Raw genomic sequence first — 17,721 nt, forward strand, 5'->3', positions numbered from 1 at the left:
GTGTTTGTGTCAGGGACAGCCTAAAAGTTGGGCCAGCTTCAGGATATCTTCTTGATAGGCACATACTGTTTGGACCATCAGTCTGTTTCTGGGGTTTGGTCCCTTTGTAATAATTTTTTCTTTGCTTCTCTTATTACAATTCTTGGCTTATTAGCCTGTCTGCGCTCCCCAGTCTCACCATACCTTACTTCTTTTCTTTCCATAAATTAAAGATTAGTTCCAAATGGCTCAACTGCTTCCATCTTTTTCATAATAATAAAAATTTAGTAAGTCCATAACCTTGAATTATTTTATAGTTAGCAGTTACTGAGTAGAACATGGTTATAATTCTTTTCATAAAATGGTACTTGTAATACATAAACATGTTTGGCACTTGCTCTCCTTTCTCTCCTAGGAACAAGGTGAGATAATCACAAAGAGAAATTTAAAAGACTTACTCTACATATACATTTATAGAATGGGTCGAAATTATTCAGTGGTTAAGATAAATAGTGTATACCTCTGAAAGGTATAAATTATTTTTCCATTTTTTTATAAAGAAGGTTTTATTTATTTGCGAGAGAGTGAGCAAGGGAGACAGCACTTGAGCAGGGGCAGAGAAAGGGAGAAGTAGACTTCCCACTGAGCAGGGAGCCCACAGTGGGGCTAAGTCCTAGGACCCTGGGTTCATAACCTGAGCTGAAGGCAGACTCTTAACTTACTGAGCCACCCAGGCACCCCTATTTTTCCATTTTTGTTGAGAATGGAGAATTCTTACCCCATCTTCATATGTATTATGAAGTAGTCTTTAATTCATTTCTCTTGAGCATAATTACATAATGTATAAAGTTTTGTTTTGCAGAATAAGGAAAAATTGGAGAAGCTGAGAAGTCAAGCCGATCAGTTTTGTCAAAGACTTGGGAAATATCGCATGCCTTTTGCTTGGACTGCAATCCATTTAATGAATATTGTTAGCAGTGCGGGGAGTTTGGAAAGAGATTCTACAGAGGTGGAAATAAGCACTGGAGGTAAGAGTGTTTTATATAAAATATTCCTAAATGTATAACTTTTTCTTTTTTCTATATAGGCTTATTTTATTTGTAGACCTTGCAGTGTTCTGAAGCATGAAAAGGTTTTCTTTTTTTGCTTTTTCTCCCCACAGTTTTATTGAGATGTACTTTATTTATTTTTTTTAAGATTTTATTTATTTATTTGAGAGAGAGAGATCACAAGCAGATGGAGAGGCAGGCAGAGAGAGAGAGGGAAGCAGGCTCCCCACTGAGCAGAGAGCCCGATGCGGGCCTCGATCCCAGGACCCTGAGATCATGACCTGAGCTGAAGGCAGCGGCTTAACCCACTGAGCCACCCAGGCGCCCGAGATGTACTTTATATACCACACAATTCACCCATTTAAAGTGTATAATTCTTTTTTTTTTTTTTTTTTTTTTGATTCATAAGGTTCTGCAACCATCACCACAGTCTAATTTTGGAACACTTTTGTACTCATTAGCAGTAACTCCATTCTCTCCCAGTCCCCAAACCCAACCCTAAATAACTTGAGAACTCCTTACTCTGGATGGATATGCTTATGCTGGACATTTCATGTCAGTACAGTTATACAATATGTAGTCTTTGCGTGACTAGTTCCTTTCATGTAGCATAATGTTTTAAAAGTTCATCTGTGTTGTAGCACATCAGTATAATTTCTTTTTATTGCCAAATAATAGTGCATCATGTGGATATACCACATTTTATTAATCCATTCATCCGTTGATGCACATTTGGATTGTTTATGTGTTTGTACTTGTTTGTTTAATATGAATAATGCTGCAGTTAAAGTTCATGTACAAGCTTTTCTGTGGAGATATGTTTTCATTTCTTTATATACTAGATTGATCGTCGGATCAATGATAATTCTGTATTTCACCTTTTTTTTTTTTAAAGATTTTATTTATTTGACAGACAGAGATCACAAGTAGGCAGAGAGGCAGGCAGGGGTCGGGGGGAGGCAGGCTTCCTGCTGAGCAGAGAGCCCCATGTGGGGCTCGATCCCAGGACCCTGAGATCATGACCGAAGCCGAAGGCAGAGCCTTCAACCCACTGAGCCACCCAGGCGCCCATGTATTTCACCTTTTGATGAACTGCCAGGCTGTTTTCCAATGTTTCTGCAACCTTAAAAATTCTACTAGCAGTGTGTGAAGGCTCCAATTTCTCCATATCTCTACCAACACTTTTATTATCTGGCCCTTTGATTGCAGCAATCCTAGTGCAAGTAAAGAGGTTTGTCATTGTAGTTTAGATTTGCTTTTCCTTGATAGTTAATGACCTTGAGTGTTATTTTTTGCACTGGCTATTTGTATATTTTCTGTGGAGAAAGATGTAGTCATATCCTTTGCCCTTTTTTTAAAAATGTCTGTTTTGTCTTGTTATCTAGTGGATGCTCATTTTTTATGTGGCTCTTTTATATTCTTGTCATAGAGTTGTAAGAATTCTTTAGGTATTCTGGATACAAATCTTTTCTCTAATTAAGGACTTGCAGACATCTTCTCCCAGACTGTGGGTTTTTTTTTTTTGTTGTTGTTGTTGTTTGTTTGTTTGTTTTTTACTTTTTTGATGGTATTGTCTGCAGCACAGATATTTTAAATTTTGATGAATTTCCATTTCTCTGTTCTTTTGTTGCTTGTGCTTTTGGAGTTATATCTAAGAAAGCATTACCTAACCCAATATCAGGAAGATCCACCTGTATGGGTTTTTGTCTAAGAGTTTAAAGGTGTAACTCTTACATTTGGGTATAATTCATTTCAAGTTACTTTTTATACATGGTAAGAGGTAGAGGTCCAACGTTATTCTTTTTTTTTTTTTTTTTTAAAGATTTTATTTATTTATTTGACAGAGAGAAATCACAAGTAGGCAGAGAGGCAGGCAGAGAGAGAGGAGGAAGCAGGCTCCCTGCTGAGCAGAAAGCCCAATGTGGGGCTTGAACCCAGGACCTGGGATCATGACCTGAGCCGAAGGCAGCGGCTTAACCCACTGAGCCACCCAGGCACCCCCAACGTTATTCTTTTTATGTAGGTAATGAGTTGTCCCAACACCCATTTGCTAAGACTGTTCTTTCTCTAGCAAATGGTCTTGCTCTTCTTGTTAAAAATAAGTTCATGATGGATATGTGGGTTTAATTCTGGACTCTCAATTCTATTCAATTGATTTATATGTCTAAGCTTATGGTAATACTATTCCATCTTGATTATTTTAGCTTTGCAGTAATTTTTGAAAGTGGAGAGAGTGACCCTCCAACTTTATTCTTTTTTAAAGATTTTTGTGTGTGTATGCCTATTCTGGACCCTTGTAGTGTCATATGAAGTTTAGGATCAGCTGTTGATTTCTGCACAAAGGCAGCTGGAAGATTGATAGGCATTACATCGAGTCTGTAAATCAATTTGGGGACTATTAAGTCTTCCAATTCATGGAATATTTTCCATTTATTTAGATCTTAATATTTTTTCCAGCATTTTATAGTTTTCAGTGTACAAGTCTTGTCCTTTTTCTGTTAAATGGATACCCAAATATTTTAATTTTTTATGCTGTTTTAAATGGAAGTGTTTTCTTAATTTCATTTTTAGAATGTTCATTTCTTGTGTATAGAATATTGACTTGAATATTGATTGACTTGAATATTGATCTTGGACTTTGAAACTATTTGAACATGTTTATTAATTAGTTTTTTTTTTCTCTTCTGGATTCTTTAGGATTTTTCTCTATATAAGATCATGTCATCTGCAAATAACAAAAAGGTTTACTGTTTCTTTTTCAATCTGGATGTCTTTTATTTCTTTTTTCTTTTTTAATGATCTTAACTAGACTCTTCTATACAATATTAAAGTGGGAAGAGTGGATATCCTCTTCTTGTTCCTGACCTTGGGGGGTAATGCATTCAGTCTTTTATTATCAAGTATGATACTTGCTGTAGGTTTTTTATAGATATAATTCAGTAGATTGGTGAAATTCCATTCTATGCCTGACTTTTTGAGTGTTTTTATCATGAAAGAATGTTGGATTTTGTTAAATGTTTTTTCTGCCTTTGGGTTGACTTGTATGGTTTTTGTCTTTTATTCTTTAAGTAGGGTGTATTGCATTATTTGATTGGGTTTTGGGTGTTAAACTAATCTTACATTTCTGGGAGAAATCCCACTTGGTCATGGTATGCAAGTTTTTTGTAGATGTTAGAATATGTTTCTCAATATTTTGTTTAATATTTTTCTCCTATATTTATAAGGGATATTGGCCTGCAGTTTTTCTTTCTTATGACATCTCTGTTTGGTTTTAGTATTAAAGTAACACTGTCCTCACAGAATGAGTTGTGAATTATTGCTTTGGTTTTTGGAGGGTTTTGTGAAGGATTGGTATTTGGTTTTTGAAAAATTGGAAGAATTCACTAGTGAAGTCATCTTGGCTCTGCCTTTTCGTGGTAAATTTTTTCTGAACTAATTAGATCTTTTTATATTTTCTGCTTCACCTTTAATCAGTTTCAGTACCGTATTTCTTTCTAGAAGTTGGTTCATGTTGTGTAAGTTATCTTATTGTTGACCTACAGTTGTTCATAATATTGTAATATAATCCCTTTTCTAAGAGCTGTAATGATGTCTCCTCATTCATTCCTGATTTTAGTAATGTGAGCCTTTCCTATTTTTTTAATTATCCATTTAGCTAACAGTTTTAAAATTTTCTTTTAGAAGATCCAGTTTTTGGTTTCATTGATGTGTTTCTAGTTTCTATTTCATTTATCGCCATTCAGCGGTTGTCATTTTTTTTTTAGGATCTTATTTTTTTTATTCAACAGAGAGAGGGTGAGAGAGCACAAGCAGGGGGAGGGGCAGAGGGAGAAGCAGACTCTCCACGGAGCAGGGAGCCTGATCAATTCTAGGACCCCACATCATGACGTGAGCCGAAGGCAGATGCTTAACTGACTGAGCCACCCAGGCGTCCCTCAGCTTTTTTTTTTTTTTTTTTTTTTTTTTGAGTCCTTTCTCATGCTTGCTTTGGTCTTAGTTTTCCTTTTTTCTTGTTTCTTTTTTTTTTTAAGATTTTATTTATTAATTTGACAGAGAAAGAGATCACAAGTAGGCAGAGCAGCAGACAGAGAGAAAGAGGGGGAAGCAGGCTCCCCGTTGACAGAGCGCCCAATGTAGGGCTCGATCCCAAGACCTTGAGACCATGACCTGAGCCGAAGGCAGAGGCTTAAACCACTGAGCCATCCAGGCACTCTTTTTTCTTGTTTCTTAAAATGTAGGGTTAAATTACTGATTTGAGAGCTTTCTTCTTCTTTTTTTTAATATAGACATTTATAGATACATATTTTCCCCTGAGCAGTTTCAGTGATATCCCATATGTCTTGGGATATTGTGTTTTCATTTTCATACATCTTAACTATTTCCTGATTTCCCTTGTTATTTCCTCTTTGACCCATTGATTATTTGAGAGTTTGCGGTAACTTCTACATGTTTATGAATTTCCCAAATTTTCTTCTGTTACTCATTTATAGTTTGATTTCATTGTTGTTGGAGAACATATTTTGTGTAATTTCAGACCTTTTGAATTTATTGTATTTTGTCTTATGGCTTAGTCTGCCTTGGAGAATGTCCTGTGTGCACTTGAGAAGGGCGTGTATTCTGCTTTTCCTTGCTGATATGTTGTATAGATGTCTGTAATGTCTAGTTTGTTTAAGGTCTTCTGTTTCCTTGTTGATCTGCAACATAGCTGTTCATTTGGTTTTGAATAATGGTGTTGTGTAAGGACTTGGAATTAAAATTTTGTTTTGAATTCAAATTCAAGTTACGGACTATTACATGGTTACTAAAATTTTTATCTTGTGAATATTTCCCAGCAAATACATAGTTCCTCTGTAGCTGCTCATCATAGCTCATCTTTGGTTATATACATAATTATAGCATAGTAGAGACTTTTTTTTACACTAGAGAAATTTTAAAAAGAGAACCAGAAGATTTAGGTATAGTGCTTTCTTACTGATCTCTCCAGAAGTGAAATTCTTTTTTTTTTTTTTTTAAAGCTCTATTTATTTATTTGAGAGAGAGAGAGTGAGCACAGGGGAGAGAGAGAGACAGTCTTAAGCAGACTCTGTGCTGAGTGTGGAACCTGACTCAGGGCTCAGTGTCAGAAACCTGAGATCATGACCAAAACCAAGAGTCAGATGTTTAGCTGACTGTGCCACCCACTCTCTGGAAGTGAAGCTCCTTCTACAATTAGTATGCTGAATTTTCAACTTTTAATGATTTTTCCCCCTGTGTCTGGAAAGCTGCTTTAAAACAAGTTTTAAATATTATGAGAATGAATATCATGCTTTTTCCCCCCCTTTGTAGAACGAAAAGGGTCTTGGTCAGAGAGGAGGAATTCTAGTATTGTTGGCAGACGATCACTCGAAAGGACAACAAGTGGAGATGACGCTTGTAACCTGACCAGCTTTCGACCTGCTACTCTCACAGTGACAAATTTTTTTAAGCAGGTATTATTCTGTCATGTAGGAATTCTAGGGGTCTATTTGTATGTGAAATTATTTATTTTCAGAAAAATTGTAATGGTACATGTACATGCAGTGTTTGTGATTTTGAGAAATTTTAAACTTTCAAGAATAAGAAGTATTAGAATAAAATAATCTTATGCCTGTTGTATAATTATATTTATTTAACTATTATAGTAATAATGCATCAAAATCTATCTTCCACATTTATATCCTATTTCTCAATTGTAATGTTTTAACTTTTAAACATTTAGGGTATATGAATTTTTTCAGTCAGTGATTGTGTGGTTGTATCTCTCTTCCCCATCCAGGTTTTTTTTGGTTGAATTTACCACATCAATGCTATATGGAATAGGACTTTCAGGCCTTTGTAGTGCATTTTTTTTTTTTAAAAGATTTATTTATTTATTTATTTGACAGAGAGAGAGAGCACAAGCAGGCAGAGAGGCAGGCAGAGAGAGAGGAGGAAGCAGGCTCCCTGCTGAGCAGAGAGCCCGATGCGGGGCTCGATCCCAGGACCCTGAGATCATGACCTGAGCCGAAGGCAGCGGCTTAACCCACTGAGCCACCCAGGCGCCCCCTTTGTAGTACATTTTTGTGCTAAAATGTAATCAACATTATTTTTATAGGTGCATTTATAGGTCCAAGAAGTTCTTGATCAAATATTTTATTCTTTTCAAATATGTTCTCTGTACTTTAAATCGTGAATCAAATCAGGAGTTTTCAAATGCTGGTCATGATCCATTAACAGTAATGGAAATGTAATAGATAAGGTTATAGATCAGGTTAAAAACAAACAAACACAGTAGAATAGAAAAATAATAGTGCATTGCACATAGCGAGGTTAAATGTTCCTTCAGTGAGATTTTTTTCTCCCTAATTTTTTGCATGAGTATATGCACATATGCATGTCCATACTGGGTTTTGATACAAAATGAATTGGTACCGTGTATATGTTTTGGAACAGAAGAAGGGGAAGTGCTAAATATTGTCCAAGAATTCCTTCTTTTGAGGTCTTATTCTAAATAAGAGGAGGAAATCCTGGCCTACTGACATCTTATAACTTGAAAGAGTAAAGTAGCTGAGAATTGTCTAAAGTGGTAAGGGTCTTTTTATTATGGGCAATAGAACAAGAAAGAGTCTAGAAAAGGCCACAGTGTTATTTGGATGAAGTGATAGGCCAAATAAAGCTACAGGAACTGGGCAGTAGATTTTCGTGATACAGTGATTCAGCCTTGCAGCTATGACATTTCTCTCTCTTTCTACTTCTTCAAGCACTATATCACTTCTGCACTATTTCCCAATTCTTTTTTCATTTCTTCAGCCTACTTTATTATTGAACTGGTATTGTAACCTTAAATCAACAAGTCATCCATCCATCCACCTACCTATTGATCCAACAAATAGTTTCTGAGTGTTCAGCATGTACTGAGTATCAGTACACCCACCTACCTATTTATCCAGCAAATATTTTTTGAGCATTCACCACGTACTGGATACTATGTTGGAGACTGGTAGCTGGAAGCTAGCACAAAGTGATTGTGAAAACTTCAAATGAATGATGATTGGAAACATCAACAATAGAAACCATTTATTTGTTTGTTTGTTTATTTTAATGAAAAACATTTATACTTTGTACAGTGTATTTTTAAAAATTATTAGTATGTATAATTTTTAAAAGTATTTTTAAATAGCTAGGATACTATGCACCAGCCAAATGCAAATTAAGTAAAAAGCAGAGATTATAATTTTAATATAGTAGAATTCAGGTACAAGTTTCTCCTAAATGAGATACAGAAGGTAGTTCTTTTTTTAAGTTGATGAGAGATTACTAACCATGATTGGGATGTAATAATCAGCAGTGCTTATATACAGATTTGAAATTGTCAAGTCAAACTTATTAAAAGTACATGGAGATATAAAAACAAAATTAAACCCACCCATTAATTTTTAAGAAATTTATTTGTTGACAGGTATATAAGTTGGATATACAGTGGTGAATATGCAGTGTGGAAGTTGCGGGTGTCAGCTGGGCTCATTCACATTCAGAGATCAACTTCGATTATTTGATCTAGACTAACTTCTCTTGGGAAGACTAACATGACTCAGGTGTCTTCCATGTCTCTCTTCTATTCTCATCCTCTAGCAGGCTGGCTTGGTCATGTTCTCATCCTAGTGGCAGGAGTTCAACAGAAGGGCCAAACTCAGTTGTGCAAATGTTTATCAGGTCTCTGCGTCACATTTGCTTATTGGCCAAGACAAGTCACAGGGCCAAGCCGGGGGGTGGGAATTGTGTCTCACCCAACAAAAGGCATACAGGGAGTAGAGAGTGGAGGCCAATAATAGAATCAATTTAACAGGTTAAGTAGACAGAAATAAGTAGAGATAATCTGAATGTACTGTCAGTTAAGACCATTTAAAGATCTGACAGAAGGAGAGTGTATATTGTTTTAGCAACTGATGGAACATTTACAATAATTAGACCACAGGAAAAAATCTTCATAAAATGAAATTCTCTAATCATGACTTAATAAAACTCAAAACTGTTTATCAAAGTATTAACAAAAACCTTGGATCACTTGGAAATTAAAATTCACATTTCTAAGTAGTGGGATAAAAGAAGATCAATTCTTTACTCCGTTTAGAATGTAATAGTGAACGAATGGGATATGGCTCAAGATGAGCTCGCAGTAGTAATGTTAAATGTGTTCATTAACATACAAAATAAGAAATATATGAACAGTGCTTAAAAACAGTAAGATATCAAGTGCAGGAGGTTTGGATTAATAAAATCCAAAGATTGACTCTTTTTTTTTTTTTAAGATTTTATTTATTTGACAGAGATCACAAGTAGGCAGAGAGGCAGGCAGAGAGAGAGGGGGAAGCAGGCTCCCCGCTGAGCAGTGAGCCTAACGTGGGGCTTGATCCCAGGACCCTGAGATCATGACCTGAGCCGAACGCAGAGGCTTTAACCCACTGAGCCACCCAGGTGCCCCCAAAGATTGACTCTTGAATAAAAGAGTAAAATTGTTTTGTAAGAAAAAATATTGAATTGAAAATTTTATATTGATTAGGTATGGTTTGGTTTTTTTTGTTTGTTTGCTTGTCTTTTTTCCCATTGATTGAGATTGTGTCACAGTTTTCTTTCTGGTCTTAGTAGCAGGATAATTATTCTTTTCCTTTAGAGTAATTTCTGTAAACGTATAAACAAACAAAAGCAGAATTAGACGTGTAAATACAGAGAACAAACTGATGGTTGCCAGAGGAGTGAAAGGTTGGGGGATGGGCAAAATGGGTGAAGGGGAGTGGGAGATACAGGCTTCTAGTTACAGAATGAATGGAGTCATGGGACTAAAAGGCACAACGTAACGAGTGCGGTCAATGATATTTTAATGGTGTTGTATAGTAGTAAATGATAGCTAGTAAATGTGAGTGTAGCATAGCGTATAAATGCCTTGAATCACTGTGAGGTACATCTGAAACTCATGTAACATTTGTGTTAACTACACTCAAATGAAAAAATTTTTAAAAAGTACTTGCAATCAGAAAAAGTGTAGTTTTTGTTGCTTCTTATTCTTTTCTTTTTCAAATTTAGCTAATGCTATATATTCTGCATTTGAGAAATTTGGTGATATAAAATTGAAAAGACAAAAACTCAAGTATAAGAAATTTTTAAGACTGTATATAACATATATATATATGTTTCTTTTATGTCTATTATTTTTCTTTTTTCCTTTTTCCTCTACCTCTACCTCTAACTTGTATTGATTTTCTGCATTTTAGAGTGTTTTTGTAATACCTTATAACATAAATAATGGGCTATAAGTATATATATAAAATTAAAATGTAGATAATAGTATCATAACTCAATAAAAATTGAAAGCATAAAAAGAAGAAAACAAATCAGCAGGGTAATAATTTTTAACCATAATTATATTAATTTAATCTTACTTTTCTTTCTGGCTAACCTGACAGAAGAGGGTAAGAATATTAATAGGCAATATATATTTATTTTCAATCTACTGTATTTGTTTTATTGAATACTTTTTCCTCAGGAAGGAGACCGCCTAAGTGATGAAGATTTGTACAAATTTCTTGCTGATATGAGAAGGCCATCTTCTGTTTTACGGCGACTAAGACCTATTACAGGTATTTTAAATTTTTGATTAGACATTATTACAACCCTTATCATCACTAATATGTCATATTGTTGGTAATTATATACTTCTTTTTTCACTTCTCTAACCCATATGTCTTTCTTAGCCCAATGCCTGTCAGTCTTCTTTATCTTATTATTCTCTTGTTGTGGTCTTAATAGTTTATATGCAAGATTCAGTACTTTTGATAATATGAGTACTGAAATGAGAATGATGAATAATATGACTTAAAATTACTTTTTAGGGGAAAGAGAATGTATGTAGAATGGTAAATATTCAGAAACAAATTCATATTATAATCAGAACAAACCATTCCAGAGTAAAACTGTTTCATTTGTTGTTCCAGAGTAAAAAAGTTTAAATTAAATCACTTAACTTTCAGAATGTTGGCTGAGTCTATGCTAGATCCCTCTTTCTGTTTTTTTTCTTTTGCTTCTTTTTTCTCATTCATTCATTCTATAGGCATTTATTATTTTACATGTACTTATTTCTGTATCAGTAATTTGTAAGTTTGAGACTTGGTAAAATGAAATAATTTAGAGGTCTGAGATGATCAAATTTAATTTCTAGACTTCTTGCAAAAATAGGGTCTAAATCCTTCCAGGAACATTTTTACATGAAGTTTTTCGTACGTTTACATTGTTCTTACAATATGTTTTTATATGCAGCTCAGCTGAAGATAGACATTTCTCCTGCACCTGAAAATCCCCATTATTGCCTAACTCCAGAGCTGCTTCAAGTGAAGCTTTACCCAGACAGTAGGGTTAGACCTACCAGAGAAATTTTGGAGTTTCCTGCCAGGGATGTCTATGTTCCAAACACTACTTACAGGTAACACATTTTAATTTTGGAGATTTCTGAAATTAGATACTATATATTCTATTGTTAAAGTAGAACCAGAATGAAACTCTCCAAAAATCCTTTGTAGCTTTGTTATGTAATCCATTTCTTAGTCTGTGGTTTTATTAAGAGTCGTCATGTATTAAACTTACACTGTGTGCCAGGTCAAAGGTCTAATGTTTATTACCTTACATACATTCTCTTATTTAATTCTCACGGCTTGAGGTAGGTATTACCTTCATTTTAAATGTGAATAAAGGGATGGCGAGGTCAAGTATATTTCCCCATGGTGTAGAGCTAGCCCTGGAATCGTGGGCTGTGAGATTAAAACATTTGAACTCCCAGTTACTGTATTTCCTCAGATGTTATTAGCAGAGTTTAGCATTCCACAGAACCAAATTTATGTGGCTGCACTGTGGCCCAACAACCAATCAACAGTGTTTACTGATCCGCTACTCAGAATACTTGACACGAGGCTGTTGGATAGGCTTTCTAGGCTGACCATTCCACAATTCTAAGGGTTTGTTTATTTATACTCCTTATGAATGAAGCCCCTTTATTTGTGAATGCCTAGCCCGTGACTTGACATTGGGATAGCCAGCAGGGCAGCTCAGACGTAAGACTCCAGCCCAGCCTTCCCAGCCTAGCACATTTCACCACCAAGTTTCTAAGGCCAAAATTTTGGAATCAAAGTGATTTCTCTTCTTTTCCTACTCCTCACATTTACTCTCCACACAAGTTTTATAGGCTGTGCTTTCAAAATGTATCCCAAATCCCGTAGTTTTTTCTTTGTCCAAAGACTTTGTTTATATATTTGAGAGAGAGCATGCGTACTGCTTGCACGTGCATGCCAATGGGGGTAGAGGCAAAGGGAGAGGACAAGAAGCAGACTCCTCACTGAGCACAGAGCCCCACATGGGGCTCCATGCAGGGCTTGATGCAGTGCTCAACTAGGCAGAGCTCAATCCCAGGCCCCTGAGATCATGACCTGAGCTGAAATCAGATGCTTAACCAGCTGAGGTTAGACACCCCAGGCACTGCTTACCTTCTCTACTTTTTTTTTTTTTTTTTCAAGATTTTATTTATTTCACAGAGAGACCATGAGAAAGGGAACACGAGCAGGGGGAGAGGGAGAGGGAGAGGGAGAAGCAGGCTTCTTGCTGAACAGGGAGCCCAACGCAGGGCTTGATCCCAGGACTCTGGGATCATGACCCGAGCTGAAGGCAGACACTTAATGACTGAGCCACCCAGGCACCCCCCTTTCTCCACTTAAAAACTCTCGGCAAGTCACTATCTAGATTAGCACTGTCAAATAGAATTATAACGGGAACTACATTTGGAATTTAAAATTTTATAGTTCCCGCATTAAAAAAATGAAAAGAAACAAGTGAAATTAATTTTATATTATCTAACCTAATACACCTAAAATATTATCATTTCAATGTGTACTAAATGTGAAAAACTGTTGAGATAGTTTACTTTTTTTCCTTCCTACAAAACGTCTTCAAAATCAGGTGTGTGTTTTACTTTTAAAGCCCATCTCATTGTCAGATGAGCCACATTTCAAATGCTCAGTTGCTGCATGCGGTTAGATGTTAGCCTATTGGACAGCTTCTGATCTCACATTTTTCTGTACCTTTCTGATTTGATCATCTTCCTTTAACCCCTCCAAAATCAATTCTCAACATTTTCACTAGAGAGATTATTTAAATGTTCTCAATCAGATCATTCATTCCTCCATCTAAAACCTCTGGTGACTTCCATCATAAGCAGAAAAAAATGCTTTTTTTAATAATAGTCTATAAGACTCTATATGCTCTGGCCCCTGCCTGTATCTAACTTCATATCCTACTCCGCTCATTTCACTTTAGCCTCAGTGGCCTTTTTACTCATCCTTGAACAAACAAAATTTCATTCTCCCTAAGGCTTTTCCATTTGTTCTTCTCTTTGCCTGACATGTTTTCCACTAGATCTTCATGTGGTTTGGTTCATTATTCAGCCATATGTCTGCTTAAAGGTCATTGCCTCATGAGGCTCCCTCTCATTACCCTCATTAAAAAGGTCCACTTCTTCTCTCCAGTTCTTTATCATCATTATTTAGCATCACATTATGTAGTTCATCGTTGTCTAGCATCACATTATGTACTTATATCAGGGTTTTTTGGGTCTTAACCCACTGAGCCACCCAGGCGCCCCATTTTTTTGGTTCTTTTTTATTAGAATGTATTGACTGTAAAGGGCAGGGACTTGTTTGTTTTCATTATCACTTTATTTCCAGCATCTAGAAGAGGATGCTGCACACAATAAACATTTCTTCATTGAGTTCAGAAATATCAATGGTATGAGAGTGGGATTTAGAGTCATAGAGTTAGGAGTGTGATTTCTGACTCCACTATGCACTATTTGGTGACTTAGGACAAGTTACTTCATATATTGGCCACTCGGTTTTCTTATTAATAAAATGTGAGGTCATAATTATACCTGCCTCCTCTTGTGAGGGTACAGAGTACAAAACACTGCATGTAATTGGCAGTTAGTGTAAGTAAAGTTCTAGAAATTAGGCTAAGGAAAGTATATATTGCTTTTGAAAGAAATAAGATATTATGAAATTATTCTTCTATAAATTATATTTAAGTACTTACAAGCACATGGAATAAAGAAGTGATTATATAATCCAAAATTTGTATGAAACCATTTTGAGGTTATCAGCTGTACGTCTTATCTAGTACAGGAATCTCATCCAGCGCAACCCTAACTTATGTTTATCTGTCTTGCCTCCGCTTGGATTGTTTCAGAGATAAAGAAAATAGAAACCAGGGACTTTGAGTGGTCTTTTCTTTCATTTTCCTACTTATTTTTGTTATTTACATACTTCTGTTTTTAAAAAGAATTGTACAGGGGCACCTGGGTGGCTCAGTGGGTTAAAGCCTCTGCCTTCGGCTCAGGTCATGATCCCAGGGTCCTGGGATTGACCCCACGTCGGGCTCTCTGCTTGGAGGGGAGCCTGCTTCCCTCTCTTTCTCTGCCTGCCTCTCTGCCTGCTTGTGATCTCTGTCTGTCAAATAAATAAATAAAATCTTTAAAAAAAAAATTGTACGATGGGGCGCCTGGGTGGCTCAGTGGGTTAAAGCCTCTGCCTTTGGCTCAGGTCATGATCCCAGGGTTCTGGGATCGAGCCCTGCATCGGGCTCTCTGCTCAGCAGGGAGCCTGCTTCCTTCTCTCTCTCTCTCTCTGCCTGCTTCTCTGCCTACCTGTGATCTCTGTCTGTCAAATAAATAAATAAAATCTTTAAAAAAAAAATAAAAAAAAATTGTACGAATATACTTAAAGTTTGTGTAAGTACTGTAGGCTTAAAATTAAAAATGGAAGTTCTTCATCTTACTCCTACCAGCCTTTCCCTACCTTGATGTCTAATTTTCAGTGTCAATCACTGGTACCTCTTTTGCTCCTTCTTTTGGTATTTTATTCCTTGTTTCCTGAATAACATATTCATGCTACTATTTCTTGATTCTTGTTTAATTTTAAACATCTGTTTACTGTTATAGAAGACGAGATTTAACTCTTACATCTTCCTTCCTAAAAATACATGTACTTGCATAAATCCAGAAAAAAATAAATATACTTGTCATCTCTTCCATACGTAGTTATATTCCAGTTTTTCATTAAATCAGTGTTGATTTTTTTTATATGTTTGTGATTCTTATGTAACTATTTTTGCAGTGGAGCCCTGTAGATTACTATGATTTTATTCCTGCTGTTTTTGATTTATATAGCTTTTTATTTTCCTGAAATAGTTAACATTATTTAGTTTCCCTACTTTTCTATGTGTTAATTCTCTAAAGCTTCTAAAATTCTCTAAAGCTTCTTGCAGTACAATAAAATACAGCAGACAATCATTTCCTGACTCGTAGCTTCCTCAGTTCCCCTTGAAACTAGATTGTAAGTGTGGCCGAGGGAGTTTCCAAGGCTTGCTATGCCTACTGTACAGTTGTCATCTTGGAGCCTGTTTACCATGATCCTGGAAGTTCTCTTTGCGTTTCTTTTGCTATGGAGTCCCTATTTCCTGTATAGTTTTCTTTCTTGTTTTACTCATTTTACGGACAACCTTCAGTATCTTCTTGACATAGGGTGTGTGGGAGTAAATTTTCTGAGACTTCTGCATCTGAAAATGTGTTTATTTTATCTTTACTCCAGAATTACTGATTTTGCTGGTTACAATATTCTAAGTTGTAAATTATTTTCTGTCAGGATTTTGAAAACATGACACACCTGTCTTCTGGCTTTAACTGATATTTTTGAGTGGTCTAATACTTTTATTTTTTAGAAGATTTTATTTATTAGAGAGAAAGAGGGTGTGAGCGTGAGCGGGGAGGCAGAGGGGCAGAAAGGGAGAAGCAGACTGAGCAGGGAGCCCAATGCAGGGAGGTCGGGGGTGGGAAGCTCAATCCCTGGACCCTGAGATCATGACCTGAGCTGAAGGCAGATGCTCAACATTAATGGACTGAGCCATCCAGGCACCTCAGGTGGCCCAGTGTACTTCTCATTGCTAATCCTTTGTTGGTATCATTTGCTTTGAAGGCTTTTTTGAATTGTTTTTTTTTGTTTGTTTATTTTTTGGTTTTTGGTTTTTTTTTTTTACCCCTGGTGTCCTGAACTTGCCTGTGATGTGCTGATATGATAACATTAATTTAGTGCTCTATAGCATTTAATTTAAATTGTTTTCATTTAAATTAATTTATTCAGTCTCAGAAGAATCTTATAAATTATGTAATTCTGGCAGAATTGTTATTTTTTATTTATTATAAATAAATAAGAGATAAACTTATCTGGACTTGAACCCAGGTCTTATTTTATTTCTGTGTTCTTCATCCTTTGGGATGATAGTACATCCAGCGTTTATAGTTATTGACAATATGAATAAAATTAAAGTTTCTTATTGCTAGATAATTGATTGCTACATTTTTATTAAACCAGGCAAAACACCTTTATTTACCTTATTATTTGCCTCAAAATATACCTCATTATGTATCCTTGTCTAATAATTTTTTTAATGCCTTATAACTGAGCTAAGTATATGAGGGGCTGAAATAGAAGATCTAGACATGTTTCAGGAGTTCAATGGGAATTGGGTAGAGAGCTTATCTAAAGTGAGAAGATACCTTACTGAATGAGGTAGCCTATTGTTTTCTCTCAAGTATGTATCCAATTTTAATCCAGTTTTTTTCTGTGGGGAAGAAGGAAAAGTTAACACACCAAAAGATTTAAATGAATTTTATAAATTATAAGTTAGTATGTTTTTGCTGGGTGTGAGTTTATGGAAAGTGAATAAACATATTAGCTGTTTCCGGTAACTTGTTTATTTGTGTTTGATTTTGGTTTTTATGATTGAATGCTTTACCATTTGAAGTGTTTAGCATCAGTAAGGATAATTGATTGTCCGAAAATCATAATTATTTTCTATTTTGACAATAAACTTTTCAGGTGTAAGAATGAATTCAAAGCTAATTAGCTTGAGAATGATATGGAGAAATCTGTTAACATATCTCAGTACCTTTAGCTTGGACTGTATCTAAGTACCGTGTTAATTAAAGAGTCGATACTTATCCCAAGCATTATTAGTGAAAATAACATTATAGGCAAAAAATGATTCATTAAATGTGTAAAGAAGAACTGTTCTCTCATGACTGAGCAGTTTATTCCCAGAGAATAGCAGAACCAGCTAAACTCATCAGTAAGATCAGGTTTATTCCTATTAAACGTTTATTGAAAACAAACACTGCTTTAGGTTCTAATGTTTTTTATCAAAATAAGTTGGTTTCAGGCTAGAATTTTATATAATCTGTATTTATCTTATTTACTGCCTTTAAGGATCTCATGTAAAATGTTTTAACTCATTAATAAACATTGATAAATTGTAACATAGGATGTCAAATTTCTTAGGATTGCTAAGTTTCTTAAGATACAGAAAGGATCATAGTGCTCTGTTAGTAATAGGTGAAAACTGTTGAAACAAGAAGGCACATTGTTTAAGAAAGAGATTAATAATTTTCTACTGTAAGGGTGTCTTTAAAGATGTAAAGAGAGGTACATGAGACTATAGAAGTAGATTATGGTTTCTATATTCCATCGGTATTTTTCCTGTTGATACTTGTTGGCCAAAAGAGTTTTTCATTTTAAAAAAGAATGATTATAGAGTTGATTGTATGCTTTTG

General features: G+C 35.4%; 1 protein-coding gene across 1 annotated transcript in view; it reads left to right on the forward strand.

Annotated features, from left to right (window-relative positions):
* DOCK7 (dedicator of cytokinesis 7) overlaps positions 1-17,721 on the forward strand; it is a 221,984-nt gene that overhangs the window by 62,212 nt on the left and 142,051 nt on the right. The window contains 4 exon segments of the mRNA XM_047723748.1: positions 842-1,007; positions 6,354-6,496; positions 10,567-10,660; positions 11,337-11,499. Of these exon segments, the coding sequence (XP_047579704.1) occupies positions 842-1,007; positions 6,354-6,496; positions 10,567-10,660; positions 11,337-11,499 (566 nt within the window).

This window comes from Lutra lutra, chromosome 4 (assembly GCF_902655055.1).
Source record: "Lutra lutra chromosome 4, mLutLut1.2, whole genome shotgun sequence".
NCBI classification, from domain to species: Eukaryota; Metazoa; Chordata; class Mammalia; order Carnivora; family Mustelidae; genus Lutra; species Lutra lutra.